The sequence below is a fragment of the Myodes glareolus genome, chromosome X, assembly GCF_982192425.1.
Source record: "Myodes glareolus chromosome X, mMyoGla1.1, whole genome shotgun sequence".
NCBI classification, from domain to species: domain Eukaryota; kingdom Metazoa; phylum Chordata; class Mammalia; order Rodentia; family Cricetidae; genus Myodes; species Myodes glareolus.
Genome location: NC_142053.1, coordinates 108,180,435 through 108,203,503, shown reverse-complemented (window position 1 = coordinate 108,203,503; position 23,069 = coordinate 108,180,435). Strand labels below are relative to the sequence as shown.

Genomic DNA, 23,069 nt, shown 5'->3' with positions numbered 1-23,069 from the left:
TTGTTAATAAGATTGTTTCCAGCTTCTCAAACTCAAGAACAATTGAATACTGCAAGGGGCAGAAGGCAAATTCTTCTACCAACCACTTATTCTCAGAAGACTTGTCTCTGTGGTTTTGAAAACTCTTCTCTTGGAACTCACGTGTGAGAAAATTTATTTTCTCCCAGTAGTCTGAATTGCTTTTGCTTGAGCTACCAGGGTCCATGGAACAGAAAATTGTCCGTTAGAGCTGGGTTCAATCTTCTCCCAGAGAACATTTCTGCATGACTGAGTTAAGACTCTCTTTGAATGCATTATGTATTAGACTGGGAGAAGTGTAGTACTCGTGTATAATGTGCCCTTGTTATTGTTCATGGAATTGTGAAGCAAGAAAAATGTGGTAGGACTTGGACATAAGAAATGAAGGACAGACATTGAATCATCATAGCCTGTGCAGAAAGGTATCAGAATTGTTTTTTGTTTATTTTGGCTTTTTTTGGAGTGTTATCATTGACCAGGTACTGTTGCAAATTCTCAACACAAAACGAGTCATTGAAGCTGGATGGTGGTGGTACATGCATTTAATTCCAGCACTCGGTAGGCAGAGGCAGGTGGTTCTCTGTCAGTTGAGGGCAACCTGTTCTACAAAGAAAATTTCAGGACAGCCAGGGCTGTTACACAGAGAAACCTTGTAAAGAAAGAAAGAAGAAATGAAGGAAGGGGGAAAGGAGGAAGGAAGGAAGGAAGGAAGGAAGGAAACAGAGTAATTAGTCATTTATTCACCTTAGCAATAACTATTTATTACTGTTATTTCCAATGTACAGATGGGGAAACTGAGACCAACACGTACTTGGTAATGTATCATGTTTAAAGTTCCAAAACCAAAATGGTGGACCTAGAATTTAAGGAGTGTGGCTCAAGGACATGAACACTTAAATCAGTTTATTGTATGTCCCAGAACATTTTCAAAAGCTCATAATTAATGCCCATTCTCTCAGCATAGTTCAAATATAGTCTCTAGAAAGTGTCCTCATTTGGATATAAATTTTGAACATTAGTCCTCTTACCCATGATCGTTTGCTTACTCAAAACCAGGAAAATCTAGTCTGTGCAACAAAATACCAGGCAGGATTTTCAGGCAAATGACAAATTGAATTGAATGTGATTCTCTGATAATCTTCTAGTTTATCCTGAGAATTAAACATGCTGTATGTGTTGGTATAGGTTTGGTTTGAACTAATAAGTCAGTTTGCTTTCTTAAGGATCCAAAGTCTTGGTATATGCTGACATAAAGTGGCCAATGTCACGTTTTGCATCTTTGACGGGGCGGGAGAAGGTTTTGCTTAGGCCTCAACCTCTGGCTTTTGCAGGTTCCCCCGGATCTCCAGAATGAAGTGTTGATCAGCCTTCTGGAGACAGATCCAGACGTTGTGGACTACCTGCTCAGAAGAAAGGCTTCCCAATCCTCGTGAGTATACCCACTTTTCAGCTCCTAGAGTCACACTGGTAATTTTACTCTTTAGTTTCATTTCTAAAGAATTTGCGTGGTGGTTATATTTGCATACATAGTGACACATGTGGGATTTTGACAATTTTTTTTTGTAATCCTGATCAATCTACCCAAGCAGAAATTATTTTAGTCTTACTGACTTCCCAAAATCCAAGCCACTTTTCCGGACTTTTCTTGTTTGTTTTCAACTTTCTCTAGAACCTTCAGGAACTTCTGACTATGTTCACAGGAAAAATGTGCTAAACTACTGGCAAGAAGCTCAAAGGAGTAAAATGTGGATAAATGATTCTAGCAGGCATGTTCAACCTGTAGATCATAGGCCACATGTACCTCACAATATCTAAGAATTCAGCCCAACAGAAAATTACAAACTTCATAAAAAATGTTATAAAAACTTTTTCTTTATAACTCAATTGTACAGTTCTTGCAGGTTCCCCAAAAAAATCCTGCATGGTTTGCCTGAAAATCCTGCCTAGTCTAAGCATGTCTGTTAAGAGTCATAGTAAACACTTAATGCCCTAGAGGCTGCACTGGGGCGAGGGCAAGGAGAGCATCTTCCTTGTGCTATTTTGCAGGAGGGAGCAATCCATTTCTAAACCACAAGAGTAACCTTTGCTGAGACCTAAGTGCCCATTTGCAACGAGAAGTGTGTACTTTCCCAGCTCTGTCATTACATACATCTTGTATTGTCTTGAAGAAAATGCATACTAGCCAATTTTGCAATGAAGCACATGCAAGGCATGCTTTAAGTTATGACTTGCAACCATTTTGCCCTAAAAGAAGCACAGAATAGTTTGTTGTTCCGATTTTATGTTTAGTCCCAGCAGCTGCTATAGAGGCAGAGTGCTTGATGGTGCCAGGCAAAGGAATGGCATCGCACATTGCCGCATTAACCGGGAGCACATCACCACACAAACACTCAGCCTTAAATTTAGGGCAGGAAGAGTTGATGCTGTTCTCTCTTGAGAGTGTCATTGTGCTATGCATTCAATCCTTAAGTCTAGCATGCATTCGTCCATGTTCTAATGACTTCAAAAGTGAGATTAATCCTAGAACCAATGACATGCCTAAGCTTAATTCATAGCACTATTTTTTTTTTCTTTTTCAGCCATAGACTTTTCAAAGACAGGGCTTATTTGGATGTAACTTAGAAACAAGACATGTTCAGTTATTTCCATAGACTAATAACAAATGTGGTTGCTTTTCATTTCAAATTATTTCAAGTGATTATAAAAGTATACGATTTAGGGAAATTTAATGAAAAGGAATTCCACATTGTTTAATGCCCTCCTTTCCAGGCTAATACATTAAGACCCTTACTGAATTCAGTTTCCCTCCCATTTCAGTAGTCCAGGGAAGGTCTTATAATCAGATCACCCTTTCAATGCACTTTAAGAAAAGACTATTTGTGTGTCAATCAATATCAAGGCAATTTCTGGTTCAAATAAGATGCTTTGCTTGGATTCAATTCCAAGAAATACAAGTAAATGCAAATACATAAAAAATACAAATGGACCCGCAGTTCATGGTCTTGCTTTTATATCAGGGAATTGGAACTGCACTTAAGTTTTGCCCTAGAATTCTAACTCTCATCAAGGTATAAATTCTCATTTTTTCCCAATCATATGCTATGAGAATTCGTCTAATTGTACTTGTGTCTCTTCTGTGGGCAAGAAACTCAGTGATATTTCTATTTGTAATTTCCTCCTTACTCTTTGTTTATAATATTTTGTTGCTGTATGGTAGGAAATATAGAAAACATATACCGGAAAAAAAATTAAGAAATTTTGACTGTCCAAATGTCTTATTTTGTGTGGCATTATTTAGATTGGTACATTTTATTCTTGAAAGAATCATTAGCAGGAATACAATGCCATTTGCAAGCATGCTTCTGGTATAGAAATGCCAAGGTAAGAACAGAACCTTGCTTCCTCTTCTCTGAGGAAGGACATAGCGCACATATCAAGCCCACGCCGAGCTGTGCAATTGTCCTAGCCTCTTTTGTTCCCTATCCTTGTATGAATGACTCTTTAGGGAAGTGAATAGAAGGAAGATTCGCTTTGTTTTCCTTTTTGTTTCTTTTCTGCTAGGTACAGGCAAAGAACAGTCCAAAAGGTCGCTAATAATTTCATGAAGTAAACTATAGATATTTATGAAAAAAAAATTTTAAGTGGTCTTCTGAGGCTTGAGCTGTAGGCAGTCGCTTTGGGCCATAAACATATGTTTTCCCAAATTCCTGGAGAATATGAAGCTCTTCAAATCTTAGGAAGGTGCTTCTTCTGAGTCAGTTGGATTGGGAGGTGGGCTGAGATTCTCTTCTTCTGACAAGCGCCCTGTAGTACTGTTGCTACTGGTCCATGATCCACATTTGGAGTAAGAAAGCTTAAAAAAAAACAAAACATATTCTTGACTTTATGTGCATTCAGACCTGATGCCAGAGGTGTATTACTCAGTGTACAGAAGAATGCATGGTCTCAGACTCACCTGCCCATTACAAATCCCTGGGGATTGTAAAGAAGAGCTGTGAGTCTCCCTATCACCATGGTGCCTATTCATTTATTCTGGCCTGCAGTCCAGACATTGGGATTTGCAAAGCTCTCCACATGATTCTAATAAGCAACCCAAACTCCAAAGGACTGACTCAGATCTACCACTTGGATTCTCTATATTTAAAATCCCATGGGGACTTGAGTGGGGTGAGTTTTGACCTTTTACATGTGTCCTTGTGTTGATAAAAGAGCAGAACAAATGTTCTGACTTATAAATCCATGGAGTTTGTAGAAAGGAGGGAGATGTAATTTTCAGTCTCATAATGGCTTCTGGGGGGAAGGAAGACTTGCAGTGCACTTGGAAGCCGAGTAAAGATGTAACTGAGTCTGGGTGTTCAGATAGCTAGTCCTGGATGTGGTCAATACAGCAAAGTTACCATCTCTCTGGGGACAGGATAATGAAGTTAGGTAGATGTCCTCAAATAGAAGGCTGGAGTAAGGTGGGGTGACATTTAAATCACAAAGTAGTGATAAAGGAATACAGTGACAAAATAACCCTGTAATTATAGAGGTTGTAAATTACAGTACCCCAAAGTGACAGATGGTGCTGGCTACAGTGGCACCCATATCAATTAACCACCAATCAGTTGTGTCTGTTTAATTTATGACACCGCTTTCTAGCTTCAAGTTGAGATCAAGATCTATGTCCAAATTCAACCCTATTGCTATTTTTTTATGCCATGGAGTATGCTCATCGATGACTCTCTGACTCGGTTTTCTCATATGTTTACTGGAGATTTAGCAGTTACTATTGTGTTCCTGTGAACTTCACCAAATGCCTCATTTACAACTACTTACCTGAGACTTGTTGCATATGCAGTATTGTGACTGTGTCCCTTGACATCTATGAGACAGTAGATGGCCACAAACTATGGCCCATGAGAACGCGATATCAGCGGGTCTACAAGCAGTGCGCCTTAAGCACTGGAGACTTTTGATTTTCTTTGCCCTGAAACCTCCATTCCCCAGTTCACATACCTAAGTAAAGCTTTAGATTCCTGTGAGGCCAAGTGGAAATGCCACATGATTTAATTTGGAGGGGAAACGAAATAAATTTTCTAAGGAGTGTAAAACCCAGAATGAGAAACTATGTATTATTATTTCTGTTTTGAAAGAACAAACATTTCATGATACTTGGGACCTTGGTGTTTGTTTTGATTTGTGTTTTTCCCTTCTGTGTGCAACATCAGAGTTGGGTGAGCTCAGAGAGAATTCATTGTCTTTTCATGTGCTTGTCCACTTCAGGGTTTAGTTTTCACCAAAGGAGCACGCCAAAGGGGGATTAGAAGAGATTTTCAGTACCAAAGTTGCCAGGCTTCCCAGTTTTGAACAGCATGTCTTGCAAGAATTGTGTGCTCTTCTCTTCAGAAGTCCTTAAAAGAGACCGGCCTCTCTGATTCAGGAATGTGACAATATAGGGAAAGATGGCAGAAAGTTGATCTAAAAGGACAATGTGGGTTGAATGAGGACCTCTACATCAAAATAAAGGTGTCATAGCAGGGTCAGGGCTAGTGTGAGGTAAAGGAGATACCTAGGCACAAAATTTAAGGAAATAAGAACTCATTCGTAAATACTATATTGTAATATAATAGTTTACAAAATCACATTTGATTCCCTGCCTCCCCCTGAAAATGAGAAGGCAAAAAAGAAATATTTTCTAAAGACAAGTGTCATACTTAGCCACTGAAGATGCCAAGCTGATAGTAAAATGTGTGGGTCTGGCCTAAATGGACGCAGCCTATCAATCATGTTTCACAACCTCCCCTATCTTTGTCTCTTTTTAATTTACTATTACTAAGTGTGACAGTTGACAAAGTGACAATCTGAAATAATTTTTGGTTAAATAAACCTGAAACTAGATAATGATAACATTTTTTGGTATAAATGATGCATTTAATCTTAATCCAGTGTTAAGGGTTCTGATATGCCTATTTTTCGTATTTTTAATAGTATCTTTACTTCTCTAACATTCTAAGGGGAGAAATGAACCGTACATAAAATTATTTAAATCAAAGTGCACAGCTTTTTTTTTCACAAAGGTACTTCAGACTCCTGACTCTCTGCATAAGGAATGCTTGGTAGAACTGAGCATAAATCTGTGAACATGATCTGTAAATCAACATACAGTTCAGGAGAGAGAGAACCTAGTAGAGCTTAGGATTATCTGTGGTATGGAAATTAATTCTTGTAATAGTTCTTGTAATTTTCAAATTCAGCCTTCAGAAAACCTAAGGAACCAGACATGTAGTCTCAACACTCATGAGGATCAGGAACTTCAAGGCCAGTCCTTCCTTGATAGTAAGTTTGAGGCCACCACAAATTACATGAGACCTTGTCTCAAAGTATTAAGCAAACAAACAAAACACAGTAAAGACATTTTTCTTTTCATCTACCTATCCTTATACCTATCCTTCTACCTACCTGTTCTTATACCTACCTATCCAGAAATATAATAGTAATTAAACCACAGTAAAGACATTTTTCTTTTCATCTACCTATCCTTATAGGTGCCCCAGAAATATAATAGTAATTAACCAAAATAGACAGAGCATTCATCCCTACCCACATGTGGAAACAAGAGGAAAGCAAGCCAAATTTAACTGTAATTTGGGAAAAAGTAGACACAAATGAACAAAGCCCATATGTATCTATCTTTAAAGTTCAATATGATTAATTTTTTTAGTGTCTTTCACAAAGTTGTAATTGAAATTAAAAAAAATAGTGACAACTACATCAAGACTATGGATGAAGACCTCTATTCATTCCAAAAGAAACTAGTTACAAACTGTAAGATCTTTGCTATTTAGAGATGAAAGTCAGCCCCAATCATAAATCCACTTTCTGCAGTATGAAAGAGTATTGGGGAGCCAGTTAGCTTCGTGGGAGCAGGTCCAAGCCAGTGATCTCCATAGAACCAGGCCCAGGCAAGCAACCTCTGTGGGAGCAGGCCCAAGCCAGTAACTTCCACAAGACCAGGACCAGGCCAGCAACCTCTGCAAGAGCAAGCCTTGCAGACATCCACAGGAGCAGGCCCAAGACAGTGTCCTCTGCTGGAGCAGGCCCATGCCAGTAACCTCAAATCAGTGCAGGCCCAAGCCAGAGGCCTCCTCTGGAGCAAGACCGAGCCAACCGCCTCCATGGGACCAGGTTTGAAACAGCAACCTCCACAGAAGAAGGTCTAAGCGAGCCACCCTGATGGGAACAGGCTCAAGCAAGTGACCTTCATGGGAGCAGGCCCAAAGGACCTCCAGGAATGTCCAGTGGCCTTCAGGAATGCAGACTGACCTTCCAGGATGACTGGAACCCTTGCCCTGAATCTACCTCAAGGAGCAACCATCTGAGCCTTGGATCCACTGGCACCTGGAAATTTGATCACCAGAGACATGGACCCAACTACACAAACCAGAGGAAAAAATGGGTAGGCAGGGTAAGAACACAGTCAACACCACAAAGAGCAACACAACACCAACCAAAGCTTAAATAACACATTACACTCCACACACAAATAGTGGGAGACTTCAACACCCCACTCTCAACACTAGACAGGTCTGTCAAAGGGAAAATTAACAGAGAAATAAGGGAACTAACATGCTATGACTCCAATGGACTTAACAGACATCTATAGAACATTCCATCCAAACAGAAAAGAATATACTTTCTTCTCAGCACCTCATGAAACCTTCACAAAAATACTCTGTAACAAAGCAAACCTCAACAGGTACAAAAACTGGAATAACCCCATATATCTTATCAGATCATCATGGCTTAAAACTAGAATTCAATAGCAACACTAATTCCAGAAAGCCCACAAACACATGAAAATTAAACAATGCTTACCTAAATCATCATGGGTCAAGTAAGAAATTAAAGATTTCCTAAAAGTCAATGAAAATGACCACACAACATACCCAAATTTATGGAACACAATGAAAGCAGTGTTAAGAGGAAAGTTTATAGCACTAAATGCCTACATAAGGAAGCTGGAAAATTCCTACACTAGTGAGTTAACAGAACATATGAAAACTTTCGAACAAAAAGAAGTAAACTCACCCAGGAGGACTAGATAGCAGGAAATAAATTGTGAGCTGAAATCAACAAAATAGAAACAAAGAAAACAATACAAACAATCAATGAGACAAAAAGTTGGTTCTTTGAGAAAATCAACAAAATAGACAAACCTTTACCAAGGAAACTAAAAGGCAGAGAGAAAATACTCAAATTAACAAAATAAGAAAAAAGGGGGGGCATAACAATACATAATGAGGAAATCTAGAGAATCATCAGGGTATACTTCAAAAACCTGCACTCTATAAAATTGGAAAACTTAAAGGAAATGAACAATTTTCTGGATATCACTTACCAAAATTAAATCAAGACAAGATAAGCAAAGTAAATAGATCTATAACCATTAAGGAAATCGAAACAATATCAAAAATCTCCCAACCAAAAAAAAAAAAAAGCCCAGGACCAGATGGTTTCAGCTCAGAATTCTACCAAAATTTTTAATGAAGAACTAATACCAATACTCCTCAAATTGTTCCACACAATAGAAACAGAAGGAACATTGCCAAACTCTTTTTATGAGGCTACAGTTGCCCTGATACCCAAACCACACAAAGACACTACTAAAAAAGAAAATGACAGACCATTCTCACTCATGAACATTAACGCAAAAGTACTCAACACAATACTGACAAACCGAATCCAAGAAAACCTCAGAAATATCATCCACCATGACCAAGTAGGCTTCGTCCCAGAGATGCAGGGATGGTTCAACATACGAAAATCCATCAAGGTAATCCACCATATAAACAAACTGAAAAAAAAACCCACATGAGCATCTCAATAGATGCTGAAAAAGTCTTTGACAAAATACAGCACCCCTTCATGATAAAGGTCTTAGAGAGAGCAGGAATACAAGAAACATACCTAAACATAATAAAGGCAATATGCACCAAGCCAACAGCCAACATCAAACTAAATGGACAGAAACTGAAGGTGATCCCACGGAAATTAGAAACAAAACAAGGTTGTCCACTTTCTCCATGTCTATTCACTATAGTTCTTGAGGTCCTAGCTAGAGCAATAAGACATCAAAAGGAGATCAGGGGGATACAAATCAGAACAGAAGAAGTCAAACTCACTATTTGCTGATGAGATGATAGCTTACATAAATGACCCCAACAATTCTACCAAGGAACTCCTACAATTCAAAAACACCTTCAGCAATGTAGCAGGATACAAGATTAACTTAAAAAAATCAGTAGCCCTCCTTTATACAGATAATCAATAGGTTGAGAAAGAAATCAGAGAGTCATCACCCTTTACAATAGCCACAAATAACATAAAATATCTGGGAGTAACTCTAACGAAACACGTGGAAGACCAGTATGACAAGAACTTTGAATCTTTGAAGAAAGAAAATAAAGAAGACACCAGAACATGGAATGATTTCCCATGCTCTTGGGTAAGTAGAATTAACATAGTAAAAATGGCAATTTTACCAAAAGCAATCTACTGATTCAATGCAATTCCCAGCAAAATTCTCTTCAGAGACATTGAATGAACAATACTCGACTTCATATGAAAAAATAAAAACCCAAAGATAGCCAAAACAATCCTGTACAATAAAAGAATTTCTGGAGGCGTCACAATCCCTGACTTCAAACTCCACTATAGAGCTATAGTATTGAAAACAGTCTGGTATTGGCATAAAAACAGACAGGAAGACCAATGGAATCAAATTGAAGACATGGATATCAATCCACATACCAACTAAAACCTGATTTTTGACAAAGAAGCAAAATATACAAAATGGAAAAAAGAAAGCATTTCAACAAATGGTGTTGGCATAACTGGATATCAACATGTAGAAGAATGAAAATAGACCCATATCTATTGCCAGGCACAGAACTCAAGTCCAAATGGATCAAAGACCTGAATATAAAACCAACCACACTGAACCTCATAGAATAGAAAGTGAGATGTACACTTGAACGCATTGGCACAGGAGACCACTTCCTAAATATAACCCCAGTAGCACAGACACTGAGAGAAACCATTAATAAATAAGATCTCCTGAAACTGAAAAGTTTCTGTAAAGCAAAGAACACAGTCAATAAGACAATACAGCAACCTACAGAATGGGAAAATATTTTACCAATCCCACATCGGACAGAGGGCTGGTCTCCAAATTATACAAAGAACTGAAAAAAAAAAATTGGTTATCAAAAGAACAAATAATCCAATAAAAAATGTGGTACAGACCTAAGCAGAGAACTCTCAACAGAGGAATCTGTTGAAAATGGCTGAAAGACACTTAAGAAAATGCTTAACATTTTAGCCATCAGAGAAATGCAAATCAAAACAACTCTGAGATTTCATCTCATTCCCGTTAGAATGGCCAAGAGCAAAAACACTGATGACAACTTATTCTGGAAAGGATGTGGGGTAAAGGGACCACTCCTCCATTGTTGGTGGGAGTGCAAACTGGTACAACCACTTTGGAAATCAGTAAGGTGGTTTCTTAGAAAATTAGAAAACAACCTTCCTCAAGACCCAGCAATACCACTTTTGGGTATATACCCAAAGGATGCTCAATCATACCACAAGGACATGTGCTCAACTATGTCCATAGCAGCATTATTTGTCATAGCCAGAACCTAGAAACAGCCTAAATACCCCTAGACCAAAGAATGGATAAGGAAAATGTGGAACATTTATAGAATGGAGTACTACACAGCAGAAAAAAATAACATCTTGAATTTTTAGGCAAATGGATGGAGCTAGAAAACATCATACTGAGTAAGGTAATCTAGACACAGAAAGACAGTTATCACATATACTCACTCATAAGTGACTGTTAGACATAAAGCAAAGAAAACCAGCCTACAGTTCACAATCCCAGAGAACCTAGACAACAATCAGGACCCTAAGAGAGACATATATGGATCTGATCTACATGGGAAGTAGAAAAAGAAAAGATCTGAGTAAATTGGGAGAATGGGGATCATAGAAGAGGGCAGAAAGGGAGGGGTGTGGAAGGGAGGGGAGCAGAGAAAAATATATAGCTCAATAAAAACAATAAAAAGAAAGGGTGTTGAGTTTTCTTGTAGTTTGTGGTATTTTGTTCAGCTTATCAAATCAGTACCATGGGGATCATTCATTTTAACCTATCAGTGTTCACAACAAAGTCATCTTTTACCAGTCTGTGAGCTGGTACACAATAGGTTGTGATTTCTGCCTTCTTTTTTCTGATTTGCTGAATCAGAATGTTCCAAAATCTGACTTTACCTGTGGCATTACAGCAAAAAATTCTGTTGTCTAGCAGTAGCCAGTGACTTCAATGTTCCCTTTCTTCTAGTATCCTGGAAATTGTCAAGTATTAAGCCTCTTTCTCCCACATATTTTTCCAGCAGAGTTTTAGGGAGAACTTTACGTGCAATATGAAATTCTCCAATGAAGGATTTGAGAACACAGAAGTAAGTCTCAGGAATAGAGCTATCTGGGATGGAGGAAGATTTTTATCCCATCCTCCCATCATCCTAATGTCTTTACTTAGATCTTTAGCCGTTTTACACTTTGAAAAAATATTTTTCAAAGATACCTTGTCAGGCATGCTATAACTAAAAAGAATATGGACAGCATTATTGTACCTTCACCTGTCACTGAGGCACCCCAACACCATTCAATGGATATTAATAAGGATTTAAAATGAAATGAGATGGTGGCGCATGGGTGTGGTGGCACACACCTTTAATCCCAGCAGCCTGGGAGCCTGATCTCTGGGAGTTCGAGGCCAGCCTGGTCTCTGGAGTTTCAGGACAGCCAAAAATACAGAGGAACCCTGCCTCAAAAAAAAAAAAGTGTGTGTGTGGGAGAGGTATCGCCTGATCGCCTGGTATTTATCATCCAGTACTGACTTTACCCTCTGGTAGAGAGGTGAAATTTGCATCAGCACCTATTTAGAGCAGTGCTTTTATCCCAAGGGAAGCTTTGCAGCCCCGTGCACAGTTGATGTGGGAATTTCCATAATTTCAGGGCTTCTGTGACAATGGATTATTTCCTGGTGCAATTAATAGTTTCTGAGATGAATACAAACCTTGCATTCAAGCAGTCTGAAGATTACTGATTGAGTGATCGAGCCACGGATGAAGACAACAAACATTTGAAATCTCTGTTTCTCAGCTAGCTAGCTCAGCAGTGCGCTGGGCCAGCCACGCTGAGGGCTGAACTGGAGTTCTTCGTTTATTCACAGAACCAGTTCTGTATTGCCGGCTGCAGTGCAGGCTTGCTCCCAGTACGCTGCCGGCGTGTTTACACCCTGACCTGGAGGGACCAGCTAAGGGTGAGAATGTTGATTCCCTCTCCATGTCCATCTCATGTTTGGTTAGCTAGGGCTGGCCATGCATGCTGGGGACGGTCCTGGGATTTAATTATCTAATTATCTCCCAGCTTAGAGACAAACCCATGTTGTCTGGCAACCCATCTACTCAAAGCCCCGAACCTCAGTCTGCTGTACACTAACTGTGAAAAGTAAAGGAGCTAGACTCATTTGGACTCAAAACCACATCACTTAGCAACTTATCCAGCCAATAGTCTGTTAAGATTCAAAAACATAAAGGCCACAGCATGTTTCAGAGACAGTGCCTCAGCAAATGTAACCCTCATGAAAGCAAGTCTTCTCTGTAAACAAATACACAGATATTTTAATGTTTACTTAGAACAGTTCTCTTAAAGGTGAAGATTCTATACACAAATCAGAGAGAAGACTTTTGAGGCCATTTCATTTTGTTTCAAAGATTCCAAAGAGGAGGGTGTTTGTCTCAATCTGAGAATTCTTTTGAGGTGGGTTCTTAAGCAGATTTGACTACACCTCCCTCATTTCTGCTGAGAAAATAAAATGAAGGGGATATTCTAAACATTTAAAATGGTCATTAACTAAAAGTATAAAATATAGCCTTTTTTATTAATCTGCAACACCAAGTGTATGAGTTTAATAAATTTTACAGGGAGTCCAAACCTTCCTGCCTGGACTACTAGACAGACAAGATAGTTTGTCAACTACCTGTTACTCTTGGTTGTTTCTGGTCTTAGATCAGGAACAAAGAGTCTAGACTCACTAAGTGCAAGGCCTTTCATGTAAGGAACTCTAACAGATGGCACTCTTTCTACAGTCCAAAGCAGCATGCCATGTATTTTACAAGGGGCTTCCCATATGTACCCATGTCCTATATGGTACCTACTTCCCTGGCTGGAATATATCAATGGGGGTAAATCAAAAAGGGACAAGACCCCTCTCCTTTTGATCCAGTCAGATCCAATCAAAGCAATGAAAAGAGAAGAAACAGTGGCAGAGCAGCAGGAGCTAATGTTTCAATTATTCTTGAACACCCTTATTTTGTTTTCTTTTCACCAAACCATTAAACATGATATTACCTGTTCTGCACTTTCCCCAACAACCAATGTAAGTATAATTCCCGCCTGCACACCAGGTCCATGACAAGTGTCGGAGGCATCTTGAAAAAGTATGTATAGTGAACCAGCGTCCTCAGAAGTAATCTGAGTGGTGGCAAGAAGGAAAACAATGGGAAGGGTGACAAGCTTAGTTTGTGGTATAAAACATACAGATGCCCTGTAAGTGTCCATGTGGCAGCTCACACAGGGCCCTATGTCCTCTGAGCCTTTTAGCCCGCATAGCTGGCAGAAATGCAGTATTTCTTAGTACCTCGTGGTTACACAGGGTAAAAGAAAAACCCCCTCCTACTGTGAAAACCTTAAATCCTCCCAATATGAAGACTTGAGAGAAATGACTTTCCTGTTGTCTCTCATTTATGCTCATTACTCCTGGCTGAATGAACATTTAGACCATTGTCCTGGATCTTTCTCTTCTACATTTTTGGTAAGACATGTGTAAGACTTGAGCCAAAAGGTTTATGCTATCTGTGAATTAAGATGTGACCACTTCCAAAACTCTCCTCCAAATAAGAGGAGGCAAAATCCAAGTTATACATTGTTTCAGTTGGGCTCATGAATTAGGCAATTACTTGGGCACTCCTTAAAATATCCCATAAAATAACACTATGGTTTTCCACTATTAGGTATACAACCATGACTTATTCTTATCGAATAGAGTGAAGACATTTTCATTAATGGTTGGAAAGAAAATATCAACTAAGCAATGGAAACTAATGAAATCAGCCGAATAATATGATCTATACTTCTTCTGATTCTGAACTGAAGTCTGTGTTAGCTTAATGCATTCACTTCTTCTCATGTTCATAACAAGCCTTTCCCAAGGAGAGCCATATCTCATGACAATAGGCAACTGTCCAGTTTGTTTGAATTTGTGTTTCCCTACCTAGAATTAAGGAGATATTTTCCCCTTGAATTATATGTGGTCGTTAGTGTACACCACCCCTTTTCAGCGGAAACAGTTAAGTTCTTCTGGTTGCTTTTCCCTTCAAATTCACCAGAGGCCCACACGTCTGGAAAATTATCCTCATGGCTGTCCTTTGGCTCCTTGCCCATAAGATTGTGTGGTATCAGTTCAAAGAGGCAAGCAGAGGTCTTATTTATTCTATGTGGGTAGGAAATGTCCTCAGCAAAAGTGCCAGAGTCCTGGCTGTGACAGGCATGACATATCACAAGTGCCAGGATGTTTTTCCCCTGGGTACTTACCCTTGCTGGCAACCTGAGCTAAAGCTACGGTCCCTATGAATCTACTTCCTTCATTTTGCATGACAAAAATCATTTTGGCGAGGAGAGGATTGCTCTGTGTGTTTACCTTCTTTTGGACCGCAAAGGACTTGTTTTGATAGCTGCAACAAATGGAAAGCAAAGAGCAGTAAAGAGAAGCAAATAGGGTGGGGGGGGGGCAGAAGCACACTGTGAAACTTTTAATCAATCTTTGATCATTTCCCTTTAAGATGTCAGGGCCACTGTTTTGAGGAAGGTAGAAAATAAAGATGGTTCCAGGTAAGACTTTGTCCAGCTAGCATGTTCCTGGTAGTCTCATTTTCCTGTTCCATTTACATTTTCACTGTTATTTCTGTTGCTATGACAACTCATATGTGCATATGATAATAGTATGTGAGATAATGCCATAGATTATTCGGCGGAAATCCTATTGCCTTGCAAATTCCTGTTCTGTGTATTTAAATGCACTGGGTTCTTAATGACTGCCACGGATTTATCTATTTACCGCCTTTTCATACAAAAACATATAGTCCCATGAGTAGTATCACTGCCTTCATCACAGGAAGAATACATTTGTTTTTTAAATATGCTGTGGGAAAAGAAGTTTTTTCTTAAGACCACAATAAACTGTAAGTCTGGACTATTTTTTACTTCAGAGACTGAGGAAGGTAAAAAAGAGTCATCTGGGTTTTTTTTCTTTTTTCTTGCTTAATAGATAGTGACCTTCCCAGGGCTTAACTCTTAAATTTAATCAGACATCACTCCGTTTTAGGCACTCTAGCACTGCAAGGTGTTGACAAGGCTCCATCTCCGTTTGTGTCCTGTTTTTGTTAACTCTGTTACATTTTATTGCTATTACATTTTATTCGCCAAGGCTACCAGCAGGCAGTGTTGGGGAACACAGGCTTGTGGGTCTCCACCCTTCTAGTTGACCTTTGTTTTCTAACATTTGTTAGGTTTTACTGCCCTCTGCTGGTTGAGCTTTGGCCGCTACAGATCATCATTTCATCATTTGCCAGCTGACATTGTTGTGTTTTAGTTCCATCTTGTGGTCATTTTATGGAAACGCTTTCACGTTATTGATGGAGATGTGGTGGAGCATTGCTCAAAAAGTCGTCTTGTTTCGGCCTCCATGTCCATGTCCTTGAATCTGCCCTTGGCAGCTGAGTGATGTTTCAATCTGACCATGCTTACAGACCTCTAATTGTCTTATGCCAGGAGCCCTGACATGCTGCAGTCGGAGGAAGTTTCCTTTTCCATGGGAGGGAGGCATTCATCTACCGATTCCAACAAGGCCTCCAGCGGAGACATCTCCCCTTACGACAACAACTCCCCTGTGCTGTCTGAGCGCTCCCTGCTGGCTATGCAAGAGGACAGGGCCCGGGGGGGCTCAGAGAAACTTTATAAAGTGCCAGAGCAGTATACACTGGTGGGCCACTTGCCATCGCCAAAGTCGAAGTCAAGAGAAAGTTCTCCAGGACCAAGGCTTGGAAAAGGTAACTGAACAAGTATCTCCTCAAACAAGTATCTGCCCTCTTGTGGCATGTTATATGGGGTGGGTCAATTTGGACCTTCTTCATTGGGCCTTTGTTTGATGTTTCTTCCATTCAAAGAACATTTACTGAGTGTCTGCTAAATGCTCACGATAGGAGAAAAGAATGGTGGCCCTGATGTTGTTGCAGAAGGTCTCGACAACTTCTGATTCTCAAATACCTGTCAAGTGAGCAAATGCCCAAAGGAGTCACTCATTTTCCCAACTTACTTTCTCCTTGTAACATCCAGGGGAGTATATGACCCTGCTGGTGGATTTGCATTGCATAGTTGCTAGTCTACGATGTCACTGAATTACTTCAACTATCTTCATAAAGAAAAGGTTCTGACTGTATCACATAACAACGCAATATCCAGAACCAGGCAGTGACGAAAACCCCAGACTAAACGTCAAAAGAATGTCCTGCCACTTCTAGCTTGCAGGATCTCGAAAGAATAATCAACCTCCACAGAGGCCTATGGACTCCTGATAAAATAACTAAGAAGGGTACCCATGGATCTCGTGGATTGGATTTCATCAGTGAATCTACATGCAGTTGTTATGGCAATACTTAGCATGGAATACTCCCTGGCTAATCTGTGCTCCCCAACCTTGTAGGCACTTCTGATATTTTGTTACTATGCGTTTGGTCTGTCTCATGATCTCCTGATACCCTCTAAGGAATGAAACAAGGTATACTTCCCAGAAAGTAACAAACATGTGGAGACATCCAGTAGACCTCTGATTTCTGATAGTTCCAGCATAGGCTTGGAAGGAGGAAAACTTGAGCTGGCTAAGACATCGACTAGAGCATCTTGCTACATAACTACATATGCCCTTGTTGGGGGAGAAGGGAGCAGAAAGAAACGCACAGGAACTGCTGATGCCAGTAGGGTGGTGTCCCTAAGGGTATTCAGAAACCAGCACTATCATCCCTGTATGTGTTCCTGTAGCCTGAGCCCATGTGGCCATCACCAACTGCCCCCATATATGAGTTTCCTACTACCATTATCACAATGAAAGCAACACACAGATTAGACCTCTTATGATCTGGGGTGTCAGAAACAGAATGGGTGCTCAGGGCTTCCTTCTGTTCTGGGGGGTCTGGAGAAGAATCTTTGTCTCCTGCCCTCTGCTAGCTTTTGTAGGCCTCGTCTCAGGCCTGCTTCTTCCATGTCTGAAGCCACCAACACAGCAGCATCTTCTCCCTCGCTTCCCTCTTATAGGTACCCCTTTTGAGGATATGAGAGCTGCCCAGATCCTCCAGGAGAGTCAGGAATCCTCAAGAACAGGGGGGGGGGGATATGCAAAGTTTATTTTTCAATGTTATGGGGGTTATGATATAGAATTCTTTAGTAAATATTCATTCTGTTTCTCAGAAACATGATGTAGAAAGAGCACTTTTGTCCATCTCCAACAGAACAAACAAACTTCTTGGAAGCCAGGTCCACATAGTATTGTTTTGTATGTAGTACAGCCTCGAATATGGTATTTTGTGCCAAAAATGTAATATTATTTTTTATTTCATTCTTAACTGTTGCGAACCCTTTTATCTTCTTTCCTAGATATGTCAGAGGAGCCTTTCAATATCTGGGGAACTTGGCATTCAACACTAAAAAGTGGCTCCAAGGACCCAGCAATGACAGGTGAAGTACCATTTTTAAACTTCATTGCACTTATCTAAGAAAGGATCGTTCCTAACTCTTATCTGCTATTCTCGTGGTAACTGCTTGCCAACCATTATTCAGAAAATACTGAAGAGAGGAAAACGAGGACAAAAACTACCTCTCCTTGGGCTTTCCTCCCCAATCGCTAAGCTTGGACAGCAATCCACTGCTCTTCCGCTTCCTGAAGCCTAAACTGTCAACGGGGCAGTTTATGTAGTTTGGCAGCTCAGTTAAGCCTGGGAGAGTCTAGGAGTGGCCACACAAACAGGCGCCACCACCAACAAAAACCTGCCACTGGTCTTGCTAGGGAGATTTTCTTCCCAGGTGCTGAGAGTGTGCTGCACTTTTTCAGCAATAGAAGCAGCAGTGAAAAAGAAAACAGCAAGCCGCTAATGCTCAAAGCAATTGCCCAAACTAACCCCAGTTCTTGCTTTTCTGGTTCCAGGTTCCTATGGTGACATTTTTGAAAGTAGCTCCCTGCGACCGAGGCCCTGTTCCCTTTCTCAAGGGAACCTATCCCTGAATTGGCCTCGATGTCAAGGGAGCCCCACAGGGCTGGACAGTGGCACTCAGGTCATTCGGAGGACTCAGACGGCGACCACCGTGGCACAGTGCAGTGTCCACCTTCCTGTGTCGCGTGTCTGCAGCACTCCCCACATCCTGGGTGGTGGCAGGGGGTCCAGGCGGCCTGCAGCCAGGTCTGAGCCATTCTTGTCCCTAAACAGCACAGAAGACATGGCCGAGGGTGAGGTGGAAGTGTACCAGAGACCTCAGCCTGTGTACCAGAGACCTCAGGAAAGTGGCAGAGATGACAGGCGCCCCCCTCCTCCTTACCCCGGATCAGGGAAGCCTGCCGTGACCTCGGCCCAACAGCCCTCTGAGTCTCCCCTATGGAGACTCCAGAGGCATGAAGAAGATTCGGGAACAGCCGCAGAAGAGGGAGGCCAACAGGCCTCAGGAAAGCATCCGGCCAGACCAAAAAAACTGAGCAGCGCCTACTCCCTCTCAGCCAGTGAGCAGGAGGACAAGCAGAACTTGGGGGAGGCCAGCTGGCTCGACTGGCAGCGAGAGCGGTGGCAGATTTGGGAGCTCCTGTCAACTGACAACCCTGACGCCCTCCCGGAAACCCTGGTATGAGCCCACCCGCCAGCAGCTGGAGCCCACCCTCCCAAAAAACACCCCTTTCCGGACCAGACCCGGGAAACTTGCCGATGGACAATTGGACAATTACTCATTTTTCTTTTTGTTTTTCCACACGTTGAAAATCAACACAAGAGAAAGTCCACTTACTGAGAGGCCCTCCTACCCTTACCATTTATTATAAAATTCTATTGCATAGCCAGCCTTAGGAAAACAAACAAACACAATACCCAACCTTAAAACTACCCACATTGGCTCTATATAAGATCAAACTCTTGCTTTGATATAGCTTAATTGTATTTATGTGTCTTCAATTTTGACTTGTATAGTCTGTAACAGATTCTATATGATAATATGATATATTCACCAAAAAAACAGAACAATTAAAAAAATCACTGCACTTATATTACACCATGAGATATATTAAGCAACAAAATTCTATAGAATATTCTAGAATATGCACAAGCGGGTTTCTGTGCTTTTTGCCATCGCTTTTTCGCGGGACAGTACTCCCTTCAATGCCTAAGAACAATACTAACCAAACAAAACAGAATATGAGAAGCCATATTTTTATACGGAATCGAGGAACAAAAGTTATAGTCACTGAATGCTTTTTCATAGTGAACAAGTTTTAAGGAAATATTAAATTTGATACATTGAGAGATATATTTTTAGAAACTGTTTTGAAAGAACTCAGCAAATCAAATGAGAGAAAAGCAGTGCCTAACAGTACTTAAGAACATGTCCATCCCATTCTAGGTCAAATTCAGTTAACATGTATTTGTAATGTGTAACGTTGATGTATTTTTCAAAACTACAAACTGGAATCCAACTACAGAAAGTTTTAAAATCTGAATACACATTCAAATTATACAATCATTCCCCCCTCTGCCCTATTATATTAGCTCAATTACAAGCAATTCGTTGTAAAGTAAATCCTATCGGGGGAGGGGGCAAAAAACAGCTACATATTTGCGCTTACCATGTGCCAAAGGCTGAGAAATGTGTCTTCGGTAATTTTATGTGTATTGTAATGTGTTACTACCTTACTTCAGCAATTTGAAGTGTTACAACTGCAAAACCACTTTTGACCAGCAGGTGGCAGTTTGCTTCAGTATTTTCTGATTTTTTTTTTCACATCAGAACAGTGTACTATGTAAAACAAAGAGAGTTATATATATATATAACGTGTTACTCTTAATTGTCATGTTGGCAATGAAATTTCTCAGTGGTGTTTCTTAAAATTCTATCTTGTGCCATGATGAATAATGTTTCTTAAAATTCTATCTTGTGCCATGATGAATAATGTTTCTTAAAATTCTATCTTGTGCCATGATGAATAAAAAAGTTAAGCAAAGTGTTACCAGCCTTTAAATCCAATAAAGGAATGCACCCATTTCAGATAGATAATTCACTACTCACAAGGACAAGGGCATTACATGTTGGCAATTCCATAAATACACACATACTGTTAGAGAGCTTGCATTTAAAATAGCTGGTAGCTTGGGGACATCAAGTCAGTGATATGGAAATATGTAGAAATCTATAATGATAAGTTCAATTGAAGTCCGGCTTTCTTGTCACTGAGAAAGTGATTTCATACCTGACTGAAACTTGGATTTTGTGCCTCCTGGGTAGGTGTATCTCAACACAGTTGTTGAAAATTGTGTCTGCTCCACAGGACTCAGATGCCTAATTGGTTCCAGATATGGACTGTAGGACAAGTTGAATGATTTTTGGGCTCAGTCACTAGGCTCAGCACACTGGGTATTGGGGTTCAGAACATGGAAGATTTGTCTGAAGATCTCAGTTATTCCTTATGGACTTCACTAAGACCAAAGATAAATATAGGACTCACAGCAAATGCTACCTGATTGTAGCATTCATGAGGCTTTCTATGACACTCACCTTTAACCCAAACCCTTGAATTTGATCACGGCCTGACAAATTCTTTCTCCTCTTGTGAACTTCCTGATACCTGGACCTCCTTCTCACCATGTTTATACTGTCAAAGTTGTGTTACTTAAATCTTTTATAACAACCGAACCAAATGAACATACATACATGCATACACATATATGGAAGGTATATCCCTCAGTTACTAGATCTAAATTTGACAGTATAGAAAAGAGCTCAGTAGTCATGTCCCTATTTCTTTTTTCATTTCTGTTCTGTGCCCACATCTTTCACTTCTTTGGTGAGAGTTTCGATGCCTTTATCTCATTGCAAATATGCCACTTTTAAAACACTCACGAGGCCTCGAAAGATGGCTTGGTGAGCAAAGTGCCAGAACTCATAAAAGTTGGCGACAGTAGCACAGGTATCTATAATCCAGTGTTCCTACTGGCGATGGGAGGTACAAACAAGAGAATTCTTGAAAGAACATGGGCCAGCTTAACCTGACCTAGACAGACGTGAATGCCAAGAAAGATCCGATCTCCACCAAGGTGGAGAGCAAGGACTGACACCCAAGATGGTCCTCTGATCTTGCTATGTGCACTGTGACACACACAAACCTCCAACACACACATCATACACACAAATCTTTTAAAACACACATGACCAAACCTGTGCAGTGAGGCCATTTTAAATACTGTATAAAATACGATATGATGCTTGCCAAGGAAAACAAATGTCAAATTGGATAAAACACTTTGACTCGGATGTTCAGGCCATTCATTCCTCAAGAGGAAAGTGATCCTAGGGGCAAGAGGAAAGCTGCCCTGTGCCACAGATGCCTCCATGTCTATGAATACGCAATCACTTTGTTTTTGTGTCTCTGGCAAAGGGGCCAGAATGGTGATGACAGAAATGGCCAAATACACATTTGTCTTGATTCTGCTAAGTAGCTATTAACATATGTTTGTTGTGGGTTTTGATAACAAAAACAACCATCTGATGCCAACAGGGGGTGTGCAAATTGAGAAAATTTATAAATAAATCCAGCTTGCTTCTTTTCTTATGCACATTTTAATACACATCTGTTTGGCAGAGAAACAGTACTGGGACTGAATATAAAGAGATACTAGAACAAAGTGGAGGCTTGTGCTGTCTGCTGGTTTGATAAGCAAACGGCAGGAGGTAGATTTCACTGAACTAAGAAGAAAGGACTTGTCCGCAGAAGAGTCAAAAAGAGATGCAAACAGGATGTCTTGACCAGACAGAATTGTAAAACAGCAGCAAGTGTTCTTTAGGACAAAAAAAAAAAAAAAAAAGCCAACAACGTACAAAGGAAAGTTCTCATCAAGGATGGCAGCATAGAGATTCTGAACTGGCATTGAGGATCCCCACCTTACAGAGCCCTCAATCCGCCAAGGGGCAGAAGGGTCGGTCAACCAATGATCAGTTAGCTCAAGCCAGCTAATATCCCTTTAAGATTCCGACGCATCCTAGTTTGTTGCAGCTGTGCCATGTTTAGCACTAGAATATCCCAAACTTAAGCACCAGCCCTTGCTTTTTCCCATCTGAATGGATCAGTTGGGCTGAGGACAAAGGACACTTGACCATGGGACTTCTCAAGTACACATACCAAATAAGATACAGAGTCTACTCAATTTGAAGGCTTAACAATAGATCACATTAGTCTGAGTATGTCCCCCGTAAAATCTGAGATATACTTATATTCAAATACTGACTCATCCCTTGAAGCTTTATATGAGATATAATTGTATTAAAAAGAATGTCTATGTTTATCTGACATATTTGCTAAATCTGGCATCTCTAATCTCTAGTCTTAACATCACTCTTGGCTCTCAATGCTTTGCTTGAAATTCTCACTGAATGTCCCACAGTGCCTCAACAGTTCTGAAGGACCAGCTTCTATCTCTAGTGCTACCCTGAACTCCAATTTCACTTGTATCACCCCACATCTTTGGCTAGGGAGCTTCTTCCTTCTGTGTGCCTGGAGCCTCACCTGGTCTATTAGTCATGTTTCTCATCACTGTGGTGAAATACTCAGCAGACACAATTTAAGGAAGAAACACTTTCCTGCCAGC

At 40.4% G+C, this 23,069-nt stretch overlaps 1 protein-coding gene across 3 annotated transcripts in view; it reads left to right on the top strand.

The window, feature by feature from the left end:
- Arhgap6 (Rho GTPase activating protein 6) overlaps positions 1-20,431 on the top strand; it is a 501,238-nt gene extending 480,807 nt beyond the window's left edge. For all 3 annotated transcript variants that reach the window (XM_085685233.2, XM_048446252.3, XM_048446253.3), the window contains exons 10-13: positions 1,350-1,447; positions 15,955-16,232; positions 17,833-17,913; positions 18,380-20,431. In XM_085685233.2, the coding sequence (XP_085541359.1) occupies positions 1,350-1,447; positions 15,955-16,232; positions 17,833-17,913; positions 18,380-19,071 (1,149 nt within the window). In that variant the 3' untranslated portion in view covers positions 19,072-20,431. The remainder of the gene's footprint in view (positions 1-1,349; positions 1,448-15,954; positions 16,233-17,832; positions 17,914-18,379) is intronic.
- Positions 20,432-23,069: the final 2,638 nt, after the last annotated feature.